This window comes from Euprymna scolopes, chromosome 29, assembly GCF_053919585.1.
Source record: "Euprymna scolopes isolate OS-2025 chromosome 29, ASM5391958v1, whole genome shotgun sequence".
Classification (NCBI taxonomy): domain Eukaryota; kingdom Metazoa; phylum Mollusca; class Cephalopoda; order Sepiida; family Sepiolidae; genus Euprymna; species Euprymna scolopes.
The window spans coordinates 18,333,479-18,359,772 of NC_136510.1; the positions used below are offsets into that span (position 1 = coordinate 18,333,479).

At 36.9% G+C, this 26,294-nt stretch overlaps 1 protein-coding gene and 1 pseudogene across 1 annotated transcript in view; one reads left to right on the plus strand and one right to left on the minus strand.

The window, feature by feature from the left end:
• The first annotated feature begins 2,366 nt into the window (after positions 1-2,366).
• Positions 2,367-26,294, plus strand: part of LOC145252523 (tRNA wybutosine-synthesizing protein 2 homolog) — a 77,222-nt gene continuing 53,294 nt past the window's right edge. The window contains exon 1 of the mRNA XM_080112070.1: positions 2,367-3,575. Coding sequence (XP_079968196.1) covers positions 3,520-3,575 — 56 coding nt within the window. The 5' untranslated portion in view covers positions 2,367-3,519. The remainder of the gene's footprint in view (positions 3,576-26,294) is intronic.
• On the minus strand, positions 4,289-4,420 carry LOC145253069 (U2 spliceosomal RNA; annotated as a pseudogene).

Genomic DNA, 26,294 nt, shown 5'->3' on the forward strand with positions numbered 1-26,294 from the left:
TGGTCCTTTTGGGCTAATTTTTCGATATTTGTCGTCCGGAGGGTGGGCTTTAATATGATACCAAGTTTGTAAATTTTTGTTTTGTCGGTCAAAAGTTTTTAGCAGACACACAAACATACATACATACATTTTCGCTTTTATATATATAGACTAGCGAGGGGTATCCGGCGTTGCCCGGATGTTTTTCAGGGTATGTGAAAAAAAGCCGAAGCGTTGACGACGCGCAGTTGGAAAATAGTAAAGTGTTTTAAAAAAAACAGGTGCGCGTTTTTGATTGACGTGACGGCGATAGGTATTCAGCAGTTATTTTGTGCAGGACAGTTTTGAATAAATGTTTTTAAAAATCCGCTCCCTATTTATTAGGAGGAGCGAAATAAAAGCTAGAGTCTGATATGACGAAGTCGACATTGACCAAACTGGCTCTGGGCCTGTGGTATTTATTTGCTCCCCCACCGAGCAAATTAGGCACAAGGCCAATTTTTAATGTGAGGAGTCAAGGGAGGGGGAAGGGAAAATGGGGACCAGCTCCCGAGAGGAGGCAAATGGGAGCTGGTTAAGGGTCAAGCATGTGGGGTTGCCCCCACATCTGGTCTTTGCTAGTCATAGCTAGTCCTAGCTAGTCATAGCTTGCAGTATCTGTCGGAACAGATACTACACTTTGATCATGTCACCCGGGCCCCGGAGGGCGCGCGGGCAAGCGGCCTGACGGCCTGTTGTATTTATTTGCTCCCCCACCGAGCAAATTAGGCACAAGGCCAATTTTTAATGTGAGGAGTCAAGGGAGGGGGAAGGGAAAATGGGGACCAGCTCCCGAGAGGAGGGAAATGGGAGCTGGTTAATGGTCAAGCATGTGGGGTTGCCCCCACATCTGGTCTTTGCTAGTCATAGCTAGTCCTAGCTAGTCATAGCTTGCAGCATCTGTCGGAACAGATACTACACTTTGATCATGTCACCCGGGCCCCGGAGGGCGCGCGGGCAAGCGGCCTGACGGCCTGTTGTATTTATTTGCTCCCCCACCGAGCAAATTAGGCACAAGGCCAATTTTTAATGTGAGGAGTCAAGGGAAGGGGAAGGGAAAATGGGGACCAGCTCCCGAGAGGAGGGAAATGGGAGCTGGTTAAAGGTCAAGCATGTGGGGTTGCCCCCACATCTGGTCTTTGCTAGTCATAGCTAGTCCTAGCTAGTCATAGCTTGCAGCATCTGTCGGAACAGATACTACACTTTGATCATGTCACCCGGGCCCCGGAGGGCGCGCGGGCAAGCGGCCTGACGGCCTGTTGTATTTATTTGCTCCCCCACCGAGCAAATTAGGCACAAGGCCGATTTTTAATGTGAGGAGTCCAGGGAGGGGGAAGGGAAAATGGGGACCAGCTCCCGAGAGGAGGGAAATAGGAGCTGGTTAAAGGTCAAGCATGTGGGGTTGCCCCCACATCTGGTCTTTGCTAGTCATAGCTAGTCCTAGCTAGTCATAGCTTGCAGCATCTGTCGGAACAGATACTACACTTTGATCATGTCACCCGGGCCCCGGAGGGCGCGCGGGCAAGCGGCCTGACGGCCTGTGATTAGAGTCGAGGTTCGCTTTTTTTATACCGAAAACTGAATGTAACGCGTGCCGATGCGGGAAATGTGGAATAATTAAGGTTTGAAAGTCAATAAAATTAAATAGAGAGGCGAGCTCCGTGGATAATGCGTAGATATTACAATTTATAGATGATATAAAAAGTTTTAAAAAGTTGTGAAGTGAGCAAGCGCTTGTTTGAAAGAAGCCTTTCGTGGACATCGAGGAAAAGCGAACATAAATACATTTTCGCTTTTATATTTATAGATTAAACTGGCAGCACACTTTCTCTTTCTTCCCAGATCTTGGACGGACAACTCCACGTGAAAAGGACCTGTCACCCTCAACTTCTCTCTTGAGACACACACAAGAACTTCCCCAGCCTACGGGTTCAGGTTTTGACTATGACATAAATACAAACAAGCCAACATGGCTATCTCCACATGCGGTACAAACGCATACTCTCTTTTTTACCATAGGATTCTCTAATCTTTTGTCTCCTGCACGTCCATAAATGAACGCACGCTCCAACTACCAACTTCACCACACATATCCACTGAACTTTCTCTCCTTCAACAAGCCTGTCTAATATTTAATCTACGTCTCCACACAGGAACACTTTCAACGATTAATCCTTTCTCCATACAACCCTTTTCTCTCCTATATTCATACTAACAAAGATTACCAATAAAGTTGCTTTTAAATGTTAGAATGAGACATCATGTTTTCATTTTTGCAAGGCTAAAATAGTTCCTTAGTGGAGAGATGAATCAATGCGCTCCTCCAGCTGATTGGTCAGTCTGTGGCTGAATCATTCAGGGGAGTGGGTGGGTGAAGGAGGTTGTTTTATGAGAGAAGCTAGATCTTTCATTGCCTGGAAGTATAGCCTTCTAGGCTCTAGCCAAACCATACCTCGTTCTGACAAATAAGGGTTTGGTGTGGTCCCTATTTACCATTCTCCCTATGAGGGTAGAATTAAATAAAAGGTTAGTTTTTAATGCAGGGAAAATCCAACTTCCCAAAAGGGGGCACTCTGGATTGGGACATGAATAATAATTGCCTCAGTCTAGAAGTATTTCTCCTGTAGTAACCGAGGACATAAAAGATGAAGAGTTGTATCAGAACACATACTACACTTTGCTCATCCCCAAAAATGCTGAGATTGTCAAGTCATCCCTTTGTCAAGGCGAATCTCGGCTGGAAGCAAAATGAATTTTACAACGATCCCTAATCTACAGACGAACCGTAAATAACATGATTAAGCGAGAAACAGAGAGAGAGAGAGAGAGAGAGAGAGAGAGAGAGAGAGAGAGAGAGAGAGAGAAATTAAAAGAAAATAGTGTATGTTTCATAGGATTATTATCAATAATGCGATCAAGCCCATGATAGACGCTCTACTTCTCACAAAAAAGGTAGTGTTAAGCTAGCAGTCAAGTGAAAAATATTTAACTAACAACAACAACGACAAAAAGGAAGACATTTAAGGGTAAAAATAAAGAAGTAATCGCCGCAAAGTTTTTAGGGAATCGAAAATGTCATGACTGAGGAAGTAGGTGAAACCCAACACAAAAGAAGAAAATAATACGAAGTCTCATTCACCGGGTCATTCGAGGAGGGAGGAAGGACATTGCAAGGAGAAGGATTATTTATTGTTGATATGTTAGTAGTTGTAACTTGTAGGGTCGTCGTGTTTTGAATCGTGCGAATAGTACGCGTGTGTGTTGCTGTCGGTCGTGTAGTGTTGTTGAGCGCCCTTCTATATTTCCCTTTCATCATTTCTATTTTTTTTTTTCTGTCTCTCCATCTTTCCCCTCTTGTTATTCATCACTTATCTGATTCGACGTACATCTAAGGATTTTAACGATCTTTTTGGAATTTTTAACCACGTTTCCGTTCTGTTCTTTTCTTTCCTAAGAGAGGAAAGAAAAGAGAAACCCTTTTAGTTCTTAATTTAGAACAGCATGTATCAACTTACTACGGCTATCATCGTCCCCTCGCACACGGCTCAACCGCTGAGGTAAGAAAATTGTATTTTTAAATTATATCAAATTTATTTAAATATTGTTTTCAATGACAAATTATTATTTTTTGTTGTTAATTGATTTGCCACTGTTATTTTTCTTTTCTTTCTGGGGTGGTACTGGTACTTATGGAGAAACGGATCGTGCTGAAATAATAACGTCATTATTTAGAAACTCGTTCTTAGCATAGGGAGGGGAGGATGTTTTGTAACTATTCTATACACAAAAAAAACAAAAGATACCGTGAAAATTAAATTTAAATTGAAAATCCTATTTAAAAATAATATGGTGCGTACTGTTCTGCATAAGTACTCCTTTTTAGTGATAGTAATAATAATAATAAAACAAAAATAACCTAAAACTATAAGAATTTATAACCCATCTTCACGCAGAGTCCGGTAAGCCATATCTGTTTATAGTAAGGAATCCAAAGAGAAATACTGGATGGGTGCAAAATTTACAGTACAATGATTTGACATGCCGGCATTCCTCGATAGGAGCTCCTCAGGTGACTGGCAACAAACCAATTTCTAGCTGGAAGCAGGTAATGTCTGGGATGATGGTCTTTTAAAATTGAACAGGACGAAGCTTAAAAACAAATGCTTCGTCGAAGCATTTGCTTTTTTTAAGCTTTAATTCTAAGCCTATTTATTTACTATGCCTCCCCACGGGACAGAGTTAGACACCAGGGTCGTTTTTTAACGTGGAGAAAAGGTACAAAAATAAAAATTGTCTCAGTCGTGAAGGATTTCTCCTCCACTGAAAGAGAACAAGAAGCAACTGCAGCATCTGAAGAACAGATACTACACTTTGATCTTGACCAAAAGGCCAAGGAAGATGTAGACTACTTACATTAATTTACATTACTTTAATTCTAAGCCTAATCGTCGAAAATCGAACCCTTACACCCCCCCCCTTCCTGATAAAAATGGTCGCCACGCCGAAATCGGCGTGGCCGTGTGAAATTAGAAAATAAGTTTGAAGTCTTCAAACTGTTAATAATACTTAAGGAATTGAAAGCTCCAATTAAAGTTAGAAGTGGTCAAATATTATGATTTTTTTTTTCAACAAACTTAGAATCGTACCTCCTCCCCTTGAAAAAAAAAAATCCTTTCATACGTGTTATTTATTTATTTTTTTAAAAGTTTCAAATACGTGTTTTTTCGTTTGAAAATGCGCAACATTTAACAACGCGCGCTTAGACTAGAATTGATTTTAAGAAAACGCACGGATAAAATAAACATTTTTTTTTATTTTTATATTTGCTACACTTAAAACCAATTAAGTCATTATTTAAAAATGATTTGGTAAACCAAACGGTGTAGTGTGATTTTTAATGTTAATTATATCATCTCGTTTGTTCATTAAATTATTAATTGAACCTAATTGTAAAACAATAAACTAAGTAACTTTGTTAATAATTATTTGATTTTAATAGATTGTAATTAGTTAAAAAAAACTAAAAAAATGTTTTTTCTCGGTGTTTTGACCGTGTCTAGTTAATGTTTTAATCTCACAAGTTATAAAATTATTGGATATTAACAGCTTCTCAAATTTTCAATTTTTTGGGGTGCTTCTACAGAATTTGAACCCGACTAAGAAGTTTTGCCGAAGTAAATTTAAAACTTAGGCTAGGATTAGTTTAAGGTTAAAAATTAAAATAAATACTAATAAAAAAAAAAAACAAGCAAAAAAAAATAAATAAAAAATTACCAAAAACAAGTTCGTTCAAATTCTTGAAGTACCAGAATTTTAATGCCAGTTTAAATGACGTTCTATTCGATAGTTTAAATACTTCCAAATCCTTTTCAAATTTCGAAGAGTCATAAAGTAATTCATTCTTTTTCCTTTTCAAATATTAACAAGATTAAAATGGCTGACTTGGCAACAAAAAACGAAATGCATTATAATGGATTTAAATTTGTAATTAAATTTTCTTTTAATTGTGTTTTCTTCTACGCCGTTGCATTTGATTTCATTAAACTATCGATTCATGGCAGAATGTGAAAAAAAAAAAAAAAAAAAATTCAGACACGCGTAGACAATTCTAGTTTTATCCAACTCGTTTCTTTTAATACGTAATAAGGTTTGATTTTTCCCCTTTTTTTAATTTTCGGCGGACCTGAACAACGAGAATCGCGTCGCCTTATATATTAGTGTCTAATCAATAATAATCCACTGAAAAAATTACAAATAACCGAAAGCCGTCTTTAACATGAGTAGGGTGGGGTGTTTATTGCGAAAGCCGTTCTTGGGTAGGGGTGATTCTCCTTCAGGTCCGCCGAATTTTCTTATCAGTTTGGTCAAGCTGAAGAAAGAGCATCCTACCGGATGAAACATTCATCCGCTCAGATATTCCAACCGAGAGATCTTTTAAAGATTCTGACCATCCCTTTAAGTGCAATTGTTTGAATCTCCCTTGGGCCTTGCTTGCACTTAGTTCACCTTCATCGGATATCTTTGCCAGGTAGTTTAAAAAATTTGTTTTTCATGAGTCCAGTTGCTCCTATAGTAACTGGAATGATGTATGTGTGTGGTGCAAATGTGCAAATAAATGCGAACGTGTTTTCGAAATTTTATTATTGAGGGTGGGGGAGGGGCAGATTTGGATTTGTTTTGCGGCTCCCCTGCCATTCCTCCGCCATCCCCTCCCCTGGATAAATACTTATGATTGAGATATTTTTGTTCGATATTTATCGGATGGAATTGATGTACGATTTCATAAAATCATATTTTTTCTTTAAAAAAATAAAATTAAAATAATAAAAAAAATAATACAGTGAAATCAACAGTAATGATAGTTATTTTTAATTGCTTTTAAAATCGATTTTCAAAGAATGCGCTCACTTTGACTTAACTACAGAATAAGAATGTTGTCATGATGGAAAGAAATGTGTGTCACTGTTTTTGAACCCAATAAAAAAATAGATATTTCTTTTTACAAGAGTACTCTGCTGCTGCTGCATAGTGTAAACACCCCCTCCCCATGTTAAGAACGGCTTTCGGGGTTGGGGGTTTTTATTCCGAAATCCGTTCTTAACATGGGGAGGTTGGGGCTATTTATACTACGCTGGGTATTCTCGTAAAAAAAAAAAAATTTTTTTAAATACCCCCCCCCCCCCAAATTTTTTAATTAATGTAAAATAATTTGATTTGGCACTTGCGTTTTTGTTCAAACTGCAGCCATTGAGAAATGCCGCGACATCGTGTGTAAAATGGAGACGGAGATAATTGGATTCTTTTTCTCTCGGCCAGTTTCTTTGTGATGCTTTATTTTTAATCTCTTTGCAAAACGAATTCGTTTTTTTTTTCTCTCGACAAACACGTGCGTCTGTTGAGTTCTGCTCTGGCGCGTAGGGCGGAAGGTGATAACCTTTGAAACAAGACTGCTTGTTAAAAATTAATAACAGCAATGTTTCTTTCAGAAAATGAGTTCTCACACACGTCATCATCAGAGATTGCTTAATGACAGCAACCGTTGATATTCTTTGAAGTCTGAGTGAGTGACAACAAGTCCACACTCCACCACTCACTCCACCAGTATTCTTCCTTCACCTCTTTCGATAACATTTGCAAACGGATTTGCGTTATTGTAACAGTCGTTTCGTTTACTATTTACTTCTCGCTGGTAATATTCTTCACTGGAATTCGGGAGGCAATAAGTCAGGAGTCACGGCACCACTTATCAAGGCGTGAAGGCCACTCGAGGATGGGGGGGTTAAAGAGTGTATAGTCGAGGCCGTCGAGATATTATTAACCGGGACAACAGCGTAGTAATCGTTAGTTGAAGGAAATTGAGTATAACTTCATTATTTAAGGGGACGGCTCAGAAAGAATTTGTTTACATTGGTCTTGAAGGCGGCTATCCCAGTCCCTTTTTCACTCATTCAGTGGAGACTGGAGGTCTGGCCAGTGCCTTTGCTTCTAAGTCCTTCCCTCCTCCTTGACACTTCGACTGTTTGGTGTGGTGTGGTGTTAGCCGATGCCGGCACTAAAAAATGGGTGTTATTATCATAATAATAATTAATTCATTTACTTTTCAGAAAACACACACCCACAAAATAAGTTGTTACAATTTGTCTTGATGGCGATAAAGTTATTTGTTAAAATTTACATAAATAATAACGATTTTTATCATCAAAAATTAATGAGGTTACTCTTTATTTTATTTTCATTTTTACTGTAATATAGCTTCTTTTTATTTCTTCGGGTCTATTTTAGAAGCATTCAATATTCAATCTGTTGCCCCCCCCCATCGCAAGACGCCTCACCCCCACTCAAAATAAAAATATTCCGAGGTTTCCACATTGCGCACATTCCTAGCATTTTCCAATCCCTTTTAACAGGAATCCATAATCCGTTGCTGCGTGCAACGCATCACAACGGACAACGCGATATCATCAGAATCCTCGTTTATTTTATTTTAATTTGATATTTGCAATAATTTTAATAGTTTTTGTTAATATATTTTAATAAACCATATTTTGTCTTGGCTAGAATTTTTTCTTTTTGTTGTTGTTATAAACAAAGTAATATCTGATCTGATACTTCTTAATCTTTTGTCATCTGTTAGTGAAAGAGAAATTCTTCTAGACTGAGGCAATTTTAATTTTTGTCTTAATTCAGAGCACCCCCTCTTTTTGAAGAGCTGGATTTCCCTTGCGTAATAAACTTGACCTTGTGTCTAACTCTGCCCTCATTAGGAGACAAGTAAATGGAATATGGATAATTACAATCTCCATGACGGAAATTAATTCGTCAAATTAGTTTTGGCAATCATATATATATATCATCACTTATCAAGGCCCGAAAGCCATTCGAAGATAAGGATTAATGAGTGTCACTGAGACAACAGCGTGAAATGCCAAAAAAACAAAAAAAAGAAACTAAGTTTTATTGTACAAAATTTATGCAAACAAGATCGTAAAATATAGTCGCCATCTTTATTAACAAGTCGAGAAAGGGGCTAGCTAAGTTAAAATTATAACCTAGAAAATTATAAACTTGAGTTACGATTTCCTTAGGTAGCCTCTTGAATATCCAAATTTGTTGTAGTCCAAACTGGGATATTTTACTTTCACTATCTTGGATTCACTGGATTTTGGACTCAACAACCATGGGAACACCCTCTTCTTCTCACGTGAAACGTTTTTTCTTTTTACCCCACTCCATCTATTTCATTGTTCTATAGTTCACTTTCACGCTAGTGTGATCCTTTTCATATTTAGTTTCTTTAAATACTTTACAGGCAAAATTTCTTTATTAATTTTGCTAACTCCTCTCCTCTGACGACGAGGAAAGTATTTCTTCGAAACTCTGCGGATTAAGGACTTTCATCTTTATTTGTGTTTCTTTTCCGAATAAGAAATATATATATATAAAATGTTTCTCAGCATATTTTATTAAACCTATGTACTTACGTATATATCATCCACATACAGTATTGTTTTTCACAGCTCACCAGTGAGTGCGGTTAAGCAAGGCGACAGTCAGCCAGCGCTTACCGTTACGCTATTCCGCTACTGAGATGGGTATGCGAAATTACAATGTTTAAAAATTGACTTAGATAATAAAATTCGGGTTTGTATTACTGTACACATAGATTCGAAAAAGTTGTCAAAAAAACAAATATATAACAAATAAATGTTATCAAAGGCAAGATAAGTTACTTTTCTACCTAACTGGATATATTTTTCGTGTTTTTATTCAATGTAACATGTTTATTCAGCTCGAAAAACATACAGTGTTTACCGATGTATTGGAAGATTCAAAATGGCGCCCGACTTTCTCTTTAACACGGTAAGTTTGGGAAAAGGTGTTATAAATAATAAACTAGACAAAATATTATTAAAAAAACACCGAATATATGTCAACCTATGTCACGGTAACATATATTGAGCAAGTTTCTAAGAGTATTTTGTCTAGTTTTATATTTATAGCACCTTTTCCCAAACTTACCGTGTTAAAGAGAGAGTCAGGTGCCATCTTGAATTTTCCAATACATCGGTAAACACTGTATGTTTTTGGAGCTGAATAAACATTACATTAAATAAAAACACCGAAAACATAAGTGCAGAGTTTGATGTTAATGTGGGAACTGTAGACAATTAATCATGAGGAACTTGGGGTGTGGAAGATCTGTTCCATCCATCCAGCACGGCCGTAGTCGAGATTGAACTCAAGTTTGTAGTGTAATTCTAATCTTGTTGGTAGCTGAATGCTTGATGCTTCACCAGGCCTATCAAGGGTATTTTTTATCATGACGCCATCACTAGATGGGGTGCCTACCACGGCTTAAGAGAGTCCCATCTACCCTTGAAAGATAGACTGCGCCAGTTTCTCAACCTGGTATTTTACCTTGCGGTACATACAGTGCCTCGCCTTCCCAAATGGTCACCCATCTGGTACTGGCTATGCTCAACGTTACTTAACTTAGGTGATCTGGCGATTTGTTATCTATCTATATATTTGCAGGAGTTTGTGTCTGTATGAGTGTGCATGCTAGTGAGAGTGTCCGTATGAGTGTAAGTTTTAAGTAATTTATCTCCCTCCTACAGTGGGATTAAAGAATTAGTGCTCCAGAGGAGGTGCAGCACTCTGGCTTGCAAAAGATGTCTAGGCAGCCCCGTTAGCATTTCCCGCTAGGGGTGGCTTGGGCAATTAGCAATAAACTAACTTCCTCCAAGAGAGAAGGCAAATCCTGGGAGGGCAGACCCCCTAAAACTGTAAAGGACCAGCAATACACTGCAATCAACATGCAAGAGGCCATTTTAGAAATGTTGATTTTTTTTTTTTTTTTTTATGCTGAGGGAAAATATTCCCCAGCTGAAGTTAATTTGCTTGAATCATTGTACTGACTCTGGTTTTGGTGGCAATGCATTCATTAACTCCATACGTGTTTTATATTTTTCCTTTACTTGATTTTATGTTCATATCTTACTTTCACAAATTCTTCCATACTGAATAAGTTGACATTATGTAATTTATAACTTGAAGATTATTAGGTCTTTTCCTTCTGATCAGCGCTTATGAGTAACTCTGGATGCTGTCTCTGCATTTTTTTTCCCCTATCAATGCTGGTCCTGGATATGACCTAAAACTATATCCGATGGTGAGGCCCCACCTTGCGGGCTTTGGGGAGTGTGGAGCCACCCTTTAATTGCCATTGCTCCCAGGTCCACTCTGACCCGGAGTGGTAGTACCTGTTAGGGTCCCAACTATGGGTTAAATAGAATCTGGCTTAAAAAACTCCATTAAAGATCGTTCCTCAAAATAACTAAATTCGGCATTAAATAACCTGAAAAAGGTTGATATGCCGTAAAACAAAAACAACCAACCAATCATATCAATGCTGGTGTTCCACAAGGTTTTATTTTATGCCCAATACTGTTTCTGCCCTTTCCAGAGAATATTATTCAGAAAATTAACATCTATGTTGATGATACCACTTTATTCTGGTGTTGCTTGTCACCCATTTCCCTCTGAGAATTTTTATTTATTTATTTATTTATTTTTTACATAGGAGTCACTACTTATCCTCGAGTGGCTTCCGGGCCTTGATAAGGGTTAATAAGTGTACAGTAATCAATGGGATTATAGCGTAGTAAGCGTAAGTAGTGTAAATTTTGAAAATTGGATTACATAGGGGGACGGTTCATCAAGAACTTGTTTACATTGGACTTGAAAACAATCAAATTATAGTCAGCTAGAAAGCAGGCAAACAGAAAAGAGTTCCATAAGCGTACAGTTCTAAAAAAGAAGCTTTGTTCATGGAATCTATGTTTAGGTTTAGGCACAAATAAAGAGTAGGGGAAATTATTGATAGTGTTTTCAGCTAGACGTGTGTTTATCATGAAAGTTTGGCGAGGGAACCATAGACCATATGCAGCTGATCAAGAAGTTGGCCTGGGTTCAATCATGGATTGAGGTAAGAAATGGCTTATTTCGTTAAATTTGTTAAGACTTGGCTCCTGTCTTTTAACCGTAGGCATGTCCCTTTTCTTCCTGAGATTCTAATGGATGGCTCTGGTTTTAATGAGAAATCGACTCTAAAACTTGAGTTTTTCTTTCTCATGAAATCTTTCTTGGAGTTCATATATTAAGATCAATTGCTCCTTCTGCTTCTCGTAACATGGGTTTTCTTTCATTCTAAACACTTTCTCACACCCGAGTCTATTCTCTATCTCCACAAATCTACTATCAGACCATGTATCAAGTATTGTTGTCATATTTAGAACTAGCCTGGGTTCCTGGCGTTGCCCGGGTGTTTGGAGGTATGTATTAAGCAAAAAAAAAAAAGTGGTCATAGGTAGGCAGGCTCGAACCCGTACCGCGAAGGAGGAAAAGAACATGGAAAAAAAACGTGATGTCTTCGCCGTTGCGTCCATTGCCAAACCGGAAGTGACGTAGGTTTAAATTAAGGCTAGTCAGTCGAAAAGAGGGAATGACTATTGAAAATATTGGCGAAAAAAGCAACCTCTCCTTGTAGAAAAGTGCCCAGTTGGGAGGTGAAGGAATTAATGTTTTTAGCTAATTTTTTTATATTTATCATCCAAAGGGTTCTAAACGATACCGATCTTTTGAATATCCGTCGCCTGTGTCGAAAGTTTTAGGCAGACATGCATGATATTGATGATTGCAACGTCTTGTCAGATGAGTGCCACTCCCTCAGTCACTTAAAGTCCATGAGCCATTTTTTTTAGTCCTACCGGTGAATTCACACACTCAAGCAGGCATGACACTGAAGACGGTCATTGAGATCAATTATTACATGCTTCCAGCATTTCAAGCCTCCACATGTCACAACTTTTCTATCGTCACAGGACCATTTTTATAGACAAATGCCCGAGGGAGTATCTATACACGGATGATGTTACAGTCTTAGCTTTGTACAATAGCTAAGTCTCTCTCTCGGTTCAAAATGTTGAGATCCAGCAACAAGCAAGAGCAAGATAGCCAGCAACAAGTTAAACTGCAGACCAGCTTAATGCGGGTAATGGTCTTCTGCTTTATGGTTTTTTTAAATCAGAGATTTGCTTCTCCTAGAAAAGTTGCCTTCACCAGGGCTTACGGGAGCCCTCTCCACTCCAACACACACATACATACACACAAACACACACGGTGCTAGTTGGCCGTTGACCCTGTGTTACATATCGGTATCATCGAGGTTATCCTGAGGGGTACCAAATTGAGCTTTCGTTACATTTGAATATGTTATATAGAGTTCTTCATTTAGGGGCACTTTTTACGTTTGGGTGTATACACTATATAACATCAAAGATTCCGTGTGATTGTCTCTAATATAAATGGTTGTGTGTTTGATTATCATAAAGGGAATCGTGTGTGTGACATGTAATTTCTGAACCTACCTCTGTTTCTTCTCGCTGCTGAACTATCTGGAAATTTCTCATCCTGGAGGGAGACTTGATACCTGTTTGACGAAGATTTATCACTCCAAGACGATGAATGTTTTTTATAGATTTTATTTCACTTTTCCCAGAGGTCCTGCAGCAGGTGTAAAGTGAAATCTCTTGTGTGGGCTCTTCTTCACACACGTCAGCGTTCGTCTCCCCCCTCCCCAGTTAAGAGGGGGGACTACGAAAAAACGTCCGTCTTCTTCAAAGCTCAAATCAAATCTCACAGATCTAGCCAACCACGTCACACATACATAATTTGGTCAGCTGACCTTTGGTTCTGGTAAACGTGTCTACCTCCACGTTTACTCACCTCTCTCTCTCTCTCTCTGTCTGTCTCTCTCTCTCTCCCTCTCTATTCTCTTATAGAGACACAGAGAGAGAAAACAGAAAGAGTAAGAAAGCCAGAGAGGGGGGAGAGATGCTCGTTAACATTCCTCCACCCCTTTTTTATCAAAATGTATGGCAAGCCATACATTTTTAATAACTAACTAACTAAAAAAAATAATTATGTCCGAAGTACATCTTTATTTTTTTTTTTACTTTCCGGACTCACCCCTTTTCCAAGAAAGATCAGGCACCAGTACTCTTCTACAACACTATCAACCCTTCTGCTGCTTCTCGAAAGTCTCTCCTCGACATTAACTTGCTTCCAAGTTAGACAAAGATACAGCTTTGCAGATATACATCTTGTCTAGGCGGTCGCATTGTTGGATATTTTCCACTGACTCTGCTCTTTATTTGGACCACTTGGCCAAACAAATGGAGACTCCATTTTCGATCACTTTTTCGAAATGGGGCCAGCATATCGCAATTACGACCAGAACGTCGGATGCTCCATGTTGGTGGTAGCTTTATCGCATGGGGACTCGAACCCCAGACCCTCAGATTAAAAGTCTGATGCTCTACCGACCCAACCATCCCACTCGCGTTCTCGACTTTCAGCATAGGCCTAAGTTCCAGTTTTTTTTTCCTTTACTGTAATGCCCTGACGTCTTTCTCTGAGTGGTCCTATTACTGGAGCTTTGTTCTATTCTATCTACTACTTCGGGACTTCACAAAGCTCTTCTACTAACTTCCTTGGTTGGTCTAAGCCAAGATACGCCTTCACACTGATTCACTCGGAGCCTGTTTGAGTTCCTGGAACCCGACAAGATACGGAATCATCACTCCCTAACTAATGCGCCAAAGCTTACTTGCGCATCGATTTCTAACTAAGTAGCTTTCCCTTTGTGATTTTTCCGCATTCCCAGCAAGTCCCAAGATTCCAACCCAGATATCCCTCACACATTCCTCTAAAAAAATAAAAAAAATAATAAGGCTCTATCTTGTCCCTTACGTAATCTGCATCTTTCCCTTTCTTCTATCTCCCCGTGATTAGGCTTGGTACCGACTGTCCAGTCGCTCCGTACCCTGAGGAATTATCGCGACCTCGCACGCCAGACTTTTGTTGGACAAGACTTATTGCCGTTGCTTGGGCCTACGTGGCATCTTCCAACTCACTGGAACCACTAGTATTGTTTTAACAGGGTACTCATTACTCTAAAATAGTATTTCCCCTGCCAAATTTTCTAATTTGTGACAATACCGTGGCTTATAAAAAAAAATAAAACAACAGAAAAAACTGCTTTCTACAGCCTAATCGCCTTGTAATTCTCATGAAAAAAATGCAACTACGCGCTAAACGTCCCTAAAATATAACTAAACCAACCAAATTTATTCCAAAATAATTTAATTTAATAATGCCAATTAAATTCACCCAGCATGGTTTTTTTTTTTTTTTTTTTTTACACTTTAAAAAATTTTTCCATTCCAAGCCTTATCCTATTCATCATAAGCCTACTCTTATTACTAGTATTTTGTGGGAAACAAAAAACCTTTTAACATTTCATATGGTGGGTAGCCTTCTATTTTCCTAAGTACTTGCATACATATTTCATTCATCTTCTCTTGAGCGATTCGTAACATAATGGCCACGTCAGCCATTGCACCCCCTCTGCCCCTTATGCCATGTCAGAGGGCATTTCATTTGCTCTCTGAAGTTGATTACAACTAGATCCGCTTACGCTGGACAAAATACATTCCGTTTACTGCTATGTCAGAAAAAACTTTCTTTTTTTCCAAAGTCGGTCAGCGCAACCTGCCTTGAAGACACATAGCTTCACGGAAAACATCGGATTTCCACACATGAAGTACTCAAACTTGCTCCATGTTGATTCTACTCGAAATCAACAGAAATCACGATAAAAAAAATAAAATTCGAATCATTTCCCGAGAATAATGAAATTAATAACTACCCATGTAATTCAACACCTCTCCAAAATTCTAACATGCTTGCCACAGAAATTAAATTCCATTCACGCCCCACTTTTATTCTTTCATTTCTTCATATAGTTTATTTAACCCTATATTTATCCCTTTTTTTCCCCCTTACTTATGTGGTCAAAACGTCACTCATGTCGAATAGAACATTTATTCTACTTTTCGAAAATTGAAATTAATACCGACTGAACCTTTGACTCTTCCAAAACTTTTTTTTTTATTATTATTATTTATTACACTGTTTAAATCTTCTTTCTCTTTTTCCCTATTTTATTATTACTGTTATGATTATTAATTAACAGCATGTTCTTTCTTTTATTAATCATTCTTTCAATAGACCCCACAAGCAAAGATTTCACCTCACCATTCTGCGAAAAAAAATACATGTCAAAGAACAAGAAAATTCTGCCAATACCGTTTGACAACACATCAATTACATAAAAATAATAAATTAAAAAATACAAAAATATCCTATAAGCAATCACAAAGTCCCATTTCACTAACAACAAAATTCCAAATAACAAAATTTTGTCCACGTCAGCAAAAAAAAAAAAAAAAAAAAATTCCTACGAAAAAAATTCGCACAATCAGCGAAAAAGAAAAAAAATCATTTTACAGGACATGACCATTGTCTTTTCATCAACAGTACATATTGTTTTTCATTAAAAGTTACGCTTAGTTCACAGTTTAAAAATGACACAAAATATTCATAACAACATTGACATGTTTATCTTTGTGGTAAAGGCTCGTTACAGTCATATCTTCTATTTCTTTTTTTTTTTTTTTTTTTTGGTTTTCTCACTGACTGTTGTTAAAAATTTACAAAATAAGGTCATTCTTTGATTTTCCCTTCTAATTTTTGACATTAAGTGATATTTTTCTTCGTTCATAACGAGCTAATTCCCAATACGATAAACATTTTTTTTTTTTAACTATTTTCTATATATAAAGTTTTACATCTGTGTGTCTGTATGTCTTCCTTTTCTTTCTTCGTGAAAAAGTTGTACGTGTGTATTGCTTTTCTTTTCTTTTTCTTTTTTTTTTCTTAATTATTTTTCTAATTCGCCTAGTGTTTTAATGGACCCTACGTTGTGTGTGTGTTGATTTGTATTTTTTTTTTTTTTTACTGTTCTTTCTTTTTTTTCCATACATTTTATTGTTTTTCTTGTCCTTTTTTTTCTTTTTTTTTTTTAGTCTATTTCTTTTTTCTTGACACTACATCTCCATGCTTCCACGTTGTATTTTCTTAAACACAGGTTCGATTATCGCATCGGTGATGCGACTGGTCGACGAGCACCAAATCGAATATGTTATATATTCTTATCATCGAGTTCTCACTAGGGTTATCATCCTGGTCACGGCACCAAATCGAATATGTGTTATATATCGGTATCATCGAGGTTATCCTGAGGGGTACCAAATTGAGCTTTCGTTACATTTGAATATATTATATAGAGTTCTTCATTTAGGGGCACTTTTTGCGTTTGGGTGTATACACTATATAACATCAAAGATTCCGTGTGATTGTCTCTAATATAAATGGTTGTGTGTTTGATTATCATAAAGGGAATCGTGTGTGTGACATGTAATTTCTGAACCTACCTCTGTTTCTTCTCGCTGCTGAACTATCTGGAAATTTCTCATCCTGGAGGGAGACTTGATACCTGTTTGACGAAGATTTATCACTCCAAGACGATGAATGTTTTTTATAGATTTTATTTCACTTTTCCCAGAGGTCCTGCAGCAGGTGTAAAGTGAAATCTCTTGTGTGGGCTCTTCTTCACACACGTCAGCGTTCGTCTCCCCCCTCCCCAGTTAAGAGGGGGGACTACGAAAAAACGTCCGTCTTCTTCAAAGCTCAAATCAAATCTCACAGATCTAGCCAACCACGTCACACATACATAATTTGGTTAGCTGACCTTTGGTTCTGGTAAACGTGTCTACCTCCACGTTTACTCACCTCTCTCTCTCTCTCTCTCTCCCTCTCTATTCTCTTATAGAGACACAGAGAGAGAAAACAGAAAGAGTAAGAAAGCCAGAGAGGGGGGAGAGATGCTCGTTAACACCTGAAAAAGGGTTCATTCGCCCTTTGGAAGATCTTTTTAATTCTTCAGGAAGACTAGCCACCCTCCTCACCAAACAAGTCTGGTGGGGGAACAGTTTAGTCGCCGGTGACCCAACCATAAGGTACAGAAATGTATCTGTAATATGATTGGCTCCCCACCTTTTTCTTCTCTGCGATCTTTATCGTAGACATAATGTTGCTAGTCTCAGTCTGTTTTATAAATATTATAGCACATGTTCCTCAAAATTGTCTTATCTATCCTCTGCTTCTTTTGTCCCAGCTCGTTTGACTCTTTAATCTAGTGGTCTTCATCAATTTACTGTTTTGATCCGTCATTGTAATGCAGCTTCCTATTCTACTAGCTTCTTTCCAAGAACTGCAAGGTTGTGGAACTTTTTTCCTGCTCACTGTTTTCCTTCTAACTACAACCTTGGTTGGTTAAAGACTAAGGTCAACAGCCATCTCTTGTCATTGTGATAATTATCTTTCGTTTGTGTTAGTTCAGGTTGCTTTACGCCTTGTCTGGAGTGATTTCCATAAAAAAAAAAATATGGTAATATGGGGCTGAGATTGGAGCAAAAGTGTAGAGGAGTTTTCATATCTTCTCAAGGAACACCGAGGTTTTATTCCAAAAGTTATTTTAATACACTCGGTCAGCGTTTGGTTGGCCTTTTGGCCAAGATCAAAGTGGAGTCGCCTGATTGTCCCCGTTGTGGGACAACGGCCGTAGAAACTACGGATCACGCTTTCTTCGATTGCCGCAAACTCCGTCAGTACTGGTCGTATGTCAGCGGAGTGACGGCTCGCATCGATCCTGAGCATCCTCGCCCAATTACTGTATCCAATGTTGTGGACAACGTGAGGCCGCCGTGGGACCGGGAAAGAGAAATGGTCTACGTTACGATCCTGGCCGTGGCGAGAATGGTGATTTGGACGTCGCGTCTGCAAGGTTGCCGGGGGGTGTTGTCTTTTTCTGATCAAGATCTGATCGCTTTCTTTAAACACCAACTACGGGTGAAGATCAGATGTGATAGAAGAAGGCTGCATCGCACGGCATTTGACAGAAGATGGATACATGTGGCAAGTCTGTGTGTACGAAGAGGAGCCAGATTTGAATACGTGTTCCCCGCCTAGGTGTGGAACGCGCAGTTCTGTAAAGTAAAATTAAACAAGTAGCCTCTCAGCTAGCTGAGTGTGTGGTCCATCCCTCCCCGATTAGGAAGCCTCCAAGATCCCCATCCCCTCTTACCTGCAATTTTTGTTTTCACCCCTTCCTCTAAATTTTACCCATCTTGGAGAAAAAGAAATACAAACTAACCTCCATCCCTTACCCAAAAAAATTTCTTTTCTCCATTCACCCCCATCTAGAGGGCATCCCCACCTAGAGACTGACCCGCAGAAGCGAGGTTCCTTTTACAAACCTAGTGGAACGGGCAGTCTATCAACTAGACGGGGTTGGGAGGGTCCTACTAATCACCTTTTGTTTTTTCTTCCCCCGCCCTCGACACAAATGAATTATTGTACCATTTTATTGTTATCTTTTTTGTTTTTACACGTCAATAAAAAATGTTTTAAAAAATTGGGAGTTAAGTAGGACGTCCCCAAATATGAAAGGGTGAATGCGGTATTATGGTGAAAGAAGATACTAGCTGGGAGAAACTTTTGACTTCGTTTAGTCCTGGAGTGACAAGGATGACCAACGACCCCCACAATCCCCCCTTTTGAGTTGGCCATGTGCCTAAGTTTTTTGTTCATCGTTGATTTTGACTGTATTTTTAACATGAATAAAAGATTTAATATCTCAAAGTGTAGTATCTGTTCCGGCAGATACTGCAAGCAAAGACCATATGTGGGGGCGACCCCACATATAAGACCTTGGTCAATGTAGGGGCAACCCTTCATACCAATTGTCACTATCCAGCTCACCTACTCCCCGGGGAGTTGGTCCCCATTTCCTCTTCACTCCTCACATTAAAAATCGGCCTTGCGCCTAATTTGCTCGGTGGGGGAGCAAATAAATACCATCTGTTCTTCAGATGCTGCACTTCCATTTCTTGTTCTCTTTCGGCGGAGGAGAAATCCTTCACGACTGAGACAATTTTTATTTTTGTACCTTTTTTCCACGTTAAAAAACGACCCTGGTGTCTAACTCTGTTCCGTGGGGAGGCATAGTAAATAGGCACATTCGGGTCCAAACCTCAAAATTAAACCTTATAAAATTTAAAATAATAATGGTACTTGTTAAGATAGTAGCGAGATCGATTTTTTTTTTTAAATATGTGGTTTTAAGCAAAAACAACAGTACTTACTAGTCATGTCGAAAATAGTAATATATCCAAAAATTACGAAAATACATCGAGTAGAAAATTATTTATAGTTGAAAGTAACTTTTACAGAAAATTGGAGGGAAATTGCATTTTCTCTAGATGTGACCATCTTGAAGATTGCGAATACAGGGGACATACTTATCTCTCTTTTTGCCATTTTAATAAGGCTTGTTTTAGCCGATAACTATATACCATTTTAATTTTTTTATTTTTTACTAACAACACAGTAGCAGTTGTTATACTCGGTGAATTTTCGTACTTTTTGGATATGTTACTATTTTCGACATGGCAATTAGGTAAGTACTGTTGCTTTTGCTTAAAACAGCATATTGCAAAAAATCGATCCGTCGATTCTATCTAGCTATTCTAACTTAATAATAATATGGTTTTTAAGGGAATTCCTCATTTAAACCGGAGCAGAGCAACGCCGAGTTTTCCTGCTAGAAAATTGGAGTAAATAAAATCACTGTGCACTTTTGTGTGTGTGGTGAGGAATGCTTGTCGTATTTGATGAGGTTATCTGCTCCCCTCTCCTCCCTTGTCAACTCAACCCTGTGTGCCGTTTCTTTCTTTCTTTCTTTCTTTCTTTTTTACCTCTCTTTTTCCCCTTTCTTTCTCTTTAAACATTTCATTTTTTTTTTTCCAAGTCGGGGAGAGAAAACACTTCCTTATCATCGACCGATGACATTTTACTGATTATTGTCAATTGTTCGGTTTCTATGGTTACCTTGCTATCCATCGCACGCTACCCTTTTCTTTCCTCTCACCCTTCCTCATTCTTTTCCCTGCTCAGTATCGTGTGTGCGTGTATATATATATATATATATATATATATATATATATATATATATATATATATATATATATATATATATATATATATATATATATATATATATAAATAAAAACGATTTCTTTCAGAGCCTCCTCCTCACCACACCTCATTATTTCCACGCATTTTATTCTATATATTTCTCATTTCACTGAAAGATACACAATGAATCTTAAAAAAAAAGAAAAAAAGTCGCTGCCATGACAGTTGTATTGCGTTTTCCGTGTAATTCTCTTAGAAGCGTTGCATAGAATTGAGCTCAATTTTACAATAGTGGCGCGGTCGAAAGAATACGGGTTTTGTGTACAAAAAATCGTAATTCAGTTATTTCTTGATTTTTTATTTATTTATTTTTTTTATTTTTTTTAGCGACGTACAAAAAAGTAACTACGATTCCGAGAATCTCCGGATATATATATATTTTTTTTAATTATTTAATTAGATTTACGTAAAGCAGATTATTTATTGGCAAAAATAGTTCATAATCCGAAAAACTGGGCCTTGATCGAGAGAGTTTTGCGAGTAGCATTGTTTTTCTGCTACAAATGAAGTTAGCTCTATTTCGAACCTTCGCTATAGGTTTTATTAAATAACAATTGCGGTGTTTATTCAAAATTACAGTTATAAAAAAAAAAAAAAAAATACAGAAAAATCTTCATGATGTACGACGTACGTACTCGTCTCGTCACGGAATGAAAATGTCATATTCCAAGAATTAGATAAATTATTTCTTTTTTAAACTAGAAAATCCAAATTTACGATTTTTAGAGATTTTACTACTAAACTGTATTAAACATAAGACTGATATTGATCTCGACACTTCAAAACGAGTTGTCTCTCTCTTATTTATTTCATCGGATTTCATCGTGGCCGACGAAAATACTACGACTCGTTTAGTCGTAAAATTTCATTGTTAAATTACGTTTTTTTTTTTTTTTTTTTTTGAATATTTAATCTTCGTTCCATGACTGGTGCCACACTGTGGTGTACGCTGGTACGCACATTATATAGACTTTTCGGTACTTTCTTTACCGTCATTAGTGCCCGGAAAACTCGTCCCGGGAAAACTCGTCTCGGGAAAACTCGTCTCGGGAAAACTCGTCTCGGGAAAACTCGTCTCGGGAAAACTCGTCTCCGGAAAACTCGTCTCGGGAAAACTCGTCCCCTTTCGCTAGGTAGGAAAACTGGTCCCTTATTGAATAAATATCGATTGAAAACACATTTTATGATCGTTCTTGAAGGAGAAATTGTTTTTTTTAAATAGACTATAGCCCCCCCCCCCATAATATAAAAAAAAATTTTTTTTACTCGTTTGATGTTTTTTTTTTTTTTTTTTTTTAAATAAAATCGATTTTCTAAGTGTCCGTTTTCTACCTAACTGGCTAAGTTCTTAGTGGTTTCACTTATTTTAAAGCGTTTATTATGTTCATAAACGAGACCGCATATTTTTTTATATTAATATAAAAAGAATTTACTTATTTACTGTTGTTATAAAAGGGTAAAATCGATTTGGGTTTGTATTACTGTACACATAGATTCGAAAAAATTGTCAAAAAACAAATATATAACAAATAAATGTTATCAAAGGCAAGATAAGTTACTTTCCTACCAAACTGGATATATTTTTCGTGTTTTTATTCAATGTAACATGTTTATTCAGCTCGAAAAACATACAGTGTTTACCGATGTATTGGACAATTCAAAATAGCGGCCGACTCTGTCTTAAACACAGTAAGTTCGGGAATAGGTGTTATAAATAATAAACTAGACAAAATACTATTAAAAAAAACACAGAATATATGTCAACCTATGTCACGGTAATATATATTGAGCGAATTTCTAACAGTATTTTGTCTAGTTTATTATTTTTCGAATCTATGTGTACAGTAATACAAACCAAAATTTTAATATTTTTTTAAATATAATTTAGAGAGGGGGGTATATCTCCCTCGGAAAAACAACCAACAAAAAATGAAATTAAAAAGAATCTTGATAAACGATAGCGGATTTTTTAATAAAATTGATTAATAAATTTATTTAGTGATTTCTTTTTCTCTGAATGATTGATTTTAGAATTTTTAAGTAAAAATTAAAAAAATTAAAAATGAGTTAACGAGAGATTGTTAGCACATGGCATCTCTCGCGCCAAAAAAATATTTCGCTTTTTATTTATTAGTTAATTTTTGCAAAATTTGACAGGACGACAATAAATGTTGATAATTGATAGAATTATAATTTTAAATAACGCATGAGTGCATTGCATTTGGTATGAGAGAAAACGAAAACATAAAACAAAAAACTATCATAATTAAAAAACCAAAACAAAAAAGTAACGCTCCCAGTTTTTAATTTTTTTGTTTTGTTTTTTTATTATTGTTTTTATGACTCCAAAAAACATCGTTAAAATAAGAACCAAAAAGTTTTTAAATTAACTTTGTATGAACATAATAAACGCTTTAAAATAAGTGAAACCACTAAGAACTTAGCCAGTTAGGTAGAAAAAAAAACAAAAAAACATTAAACAAATAAAAATATATTTTTTAAATATTATGGGGGGGGGGCTATAGTCTATTTTAAAAAGCAATATCTCCTTCAAGAACGATCATAAAATGTGTTTTCAATCGATATTTATTCAATACGGGACCAGTTTTCCTACCTAGCGAAAGGGGACGAGTTTTCCGGAGACGAGTTTTCCGGAGACGAGTTTTCCCGAGACGAGTTTTCCCGAGACGAGTTTTCCCGGGACGAGTTTTCCTAAAATCGTGCCAATCTGAAAAAGCGCCAAAATTACATGAAGTAAATTATCAAATTTAGGTACCCCCCCTCCCCGCTATCTTTCACATCTATCTATCTTTCACATCTATCTATCTTTCACATCTATCTATCTTTCACATCTATCTATCTTTCACATCTATCTATCTTTCACATCTATCTATCTTTCACATCTATCTATCTATCTATCTATCTATCTCATAATAAACTAGCAAGACCCGTGAAATGCGGAATCTATTCAATCAACAAATATTGTTTGATAAAGCCGATACTTTTTATGGACAACGTAAATTATTATTTTTTAACCCCCCCCCCCGAGAAGCTCCAATACAATTTTTGATGGCTAAACAGCTTCAAAAGACGCAAAATTTGGTTTTAAAAAGGTCAACCTGGCAACCCTGGACAAGAATATGAGAGTGGCTTCATTTTCGAATGTCTACTGAAAGTGCATTATATTTCTCTTGGTCTGTTTGTTTCATTTTTTTTTTTTTTTTGGAAACTACTGAACCAATCTGGCTGAAATTTTGTATGGATCTTTATAAGGGGCAGCGAACTAAGTATTATGGTATCCATTCAGTATACAGTTAAGGATTAATAAGGATTCATATTAAATGTAAAACTGAGCACAAATTTAACCATATTCAACCATCAATTCAGCATAAAGTTAACGGGATAAATAGCCTTGAAATACCGTAGAAATTAACACTTCTACCAGGAATGCAAAGTGAATTGCAGAGTCCAATTCCTAAAATTCAAAAGTATTCAACTCTGACTCTTTATTTTAAAGTCTTCCAATTAGGGATGTACCAATTATCAAATTGGCCGATTACCAATTAATCAGCCTTTGATAATCGGCCAATTAATGATTAATCGGCCGATTGATAGGTTTTCTAATGGCGATTTATCAGCAAATTTTGTTGTCATAAATGATACTAATATAAATTATATTGTAAACGAAGACAAATTAACTCCCTCTTGATTGCCAGTGAAAATTTATTGAAGAGACAAGCATTGTGTACACCACACCGGTGGTTCCCAACCTATTTTGGGCCATGCCCCACCTAGGCATTTCTAAAATCCTGATGCTCCCCTACTACTACTACTACTACTACTACTACTACATGTATATATATATATATATACACACACATGCGTACAGAAGCAGCAGTAGTAGTAGTAATAGTAGTAGCAGTACTACTACTACTACTACTACTACTACTACTACTACTACTTCGACTACTTATATATATATATATATATATATATATATATATATATATATATATATCGCACACACATACACGGCTGGACGCTCCCCTTAATACAAAGATTCACTATGAAACAATTCACTGTTAATATTATAATAATAATAATAATGAAAAAAATAACTCATTCTCAAATTACCCTATAGGCTTTGGTATAGTAAGCCCCACCAAAATATTGTCATGCCCCACCGGTGGGGCATGCGCCCCACGTTGGGAATGACTTGTGTACACCATATTATCAAATAATAGGCATGACACGCTGGTAACATGTAGACTTTTACAACTGAACTGAATTTGAGGCAAATAGATGTAAGCATATGGAAAATTTTTCTTTCTCTTATCAAATTAGCATTATTATTTTTGTACTTTAAATCACTGTCAAAGAAAATTATTACTTCATCTTTCAGATTTCATGTTGAGGGAATTATACAGTAAATTGCAACAATGTGCGAACCAAAATTAAAGCATTCTTCATCATACTCTTGTTCCTCATTTTTAGTCTCTTGCTACCATTACATATTTTTATTTTTTCTGGTTTAGATAATGTGTATTTTATTGAGATAAATTACTGATTAGATATCAGACATAATTAATTTAAATATGTAAAAATTGAACTAAATATTGACAACAATCTTCAACCATTACGGTAACCAGTCTCTGCTGGAAGTATTTTGATATGAATCCCAAGAATAAGAATACAGATGTTTGCAAGTTATGTCAAACCATCACATCAAGGTGTGGCAAATCAGCAAAAACTTTTACAATAATTAATATGTTAAACCATCTTAGAAAAGTTGTAACTGATTTCTGTATAATTTTGTTTGTCTATACTTCACGATAACTCTTGGGTGTGCACCAGGGGCTCTTTTAGGATTAATAAAAACACTGCATTTTTGGGACTATTTTACCATATTAGTCCAAAATTTTCTATGTCTATTTAGCAGTTTTGCATGGTGCTGAACTTAAATTTAAATATGTCAAGGCCTTGGGGACTTTTGGGGCTAAATGGGGAGGGGGAAGCAAATGATGGACTTAGTCATTTCTTTTTTTGCATGGTGCAGAACTCAAATTTACATATGTTAAGACCTAAAACTGCACCGTTAGTTCATTTTAACCAGGATTTGGCGTTCCCTGGGAACGTTTGGAGCTAAATGGAGGGGAGGGCAAATGCTGAACTTAGTCATTTGTTTTTTATGCCTCGTTCACTGTGCACTCACTAGGGACCATGCATGCTTCAGTTGTTTTAAAACAATTCCAGCTGCAACTTACGCCATTATAAGTTGATAAAAATGCTAATATGTTCAATTTTGGTGGCCGTAATAAAGTACCAAATGTCATAAACATATAATTTCAAAATCACACATCACAAAAACTGTTAAAACGTACAGATCTGGAATATTGCATGTCTAATCAATACATATTGTAGAATGCTATACAATGTACTTCTTAAATAGTATCCTTAAGAAAATGTAGTGTGTTTCACTTTGTTTATCATGACGATGTAATTAAGTAAACGTACATATTCCACATCAATTTAATTGTCATGAAAGAGAGTTGCATGTTATCAATAATAGATCTTTATACAATTGGTATTTCTTTGCTTGGCACTGACCACATTCGTCCATTTTGAGGTGGTTTCCTCAACCCCTTCACCAGTCAAACACATACAGAGAAAAAAACTTCAGTTGTCCTTCTTCAATGCTTGTGTCACAAATTACT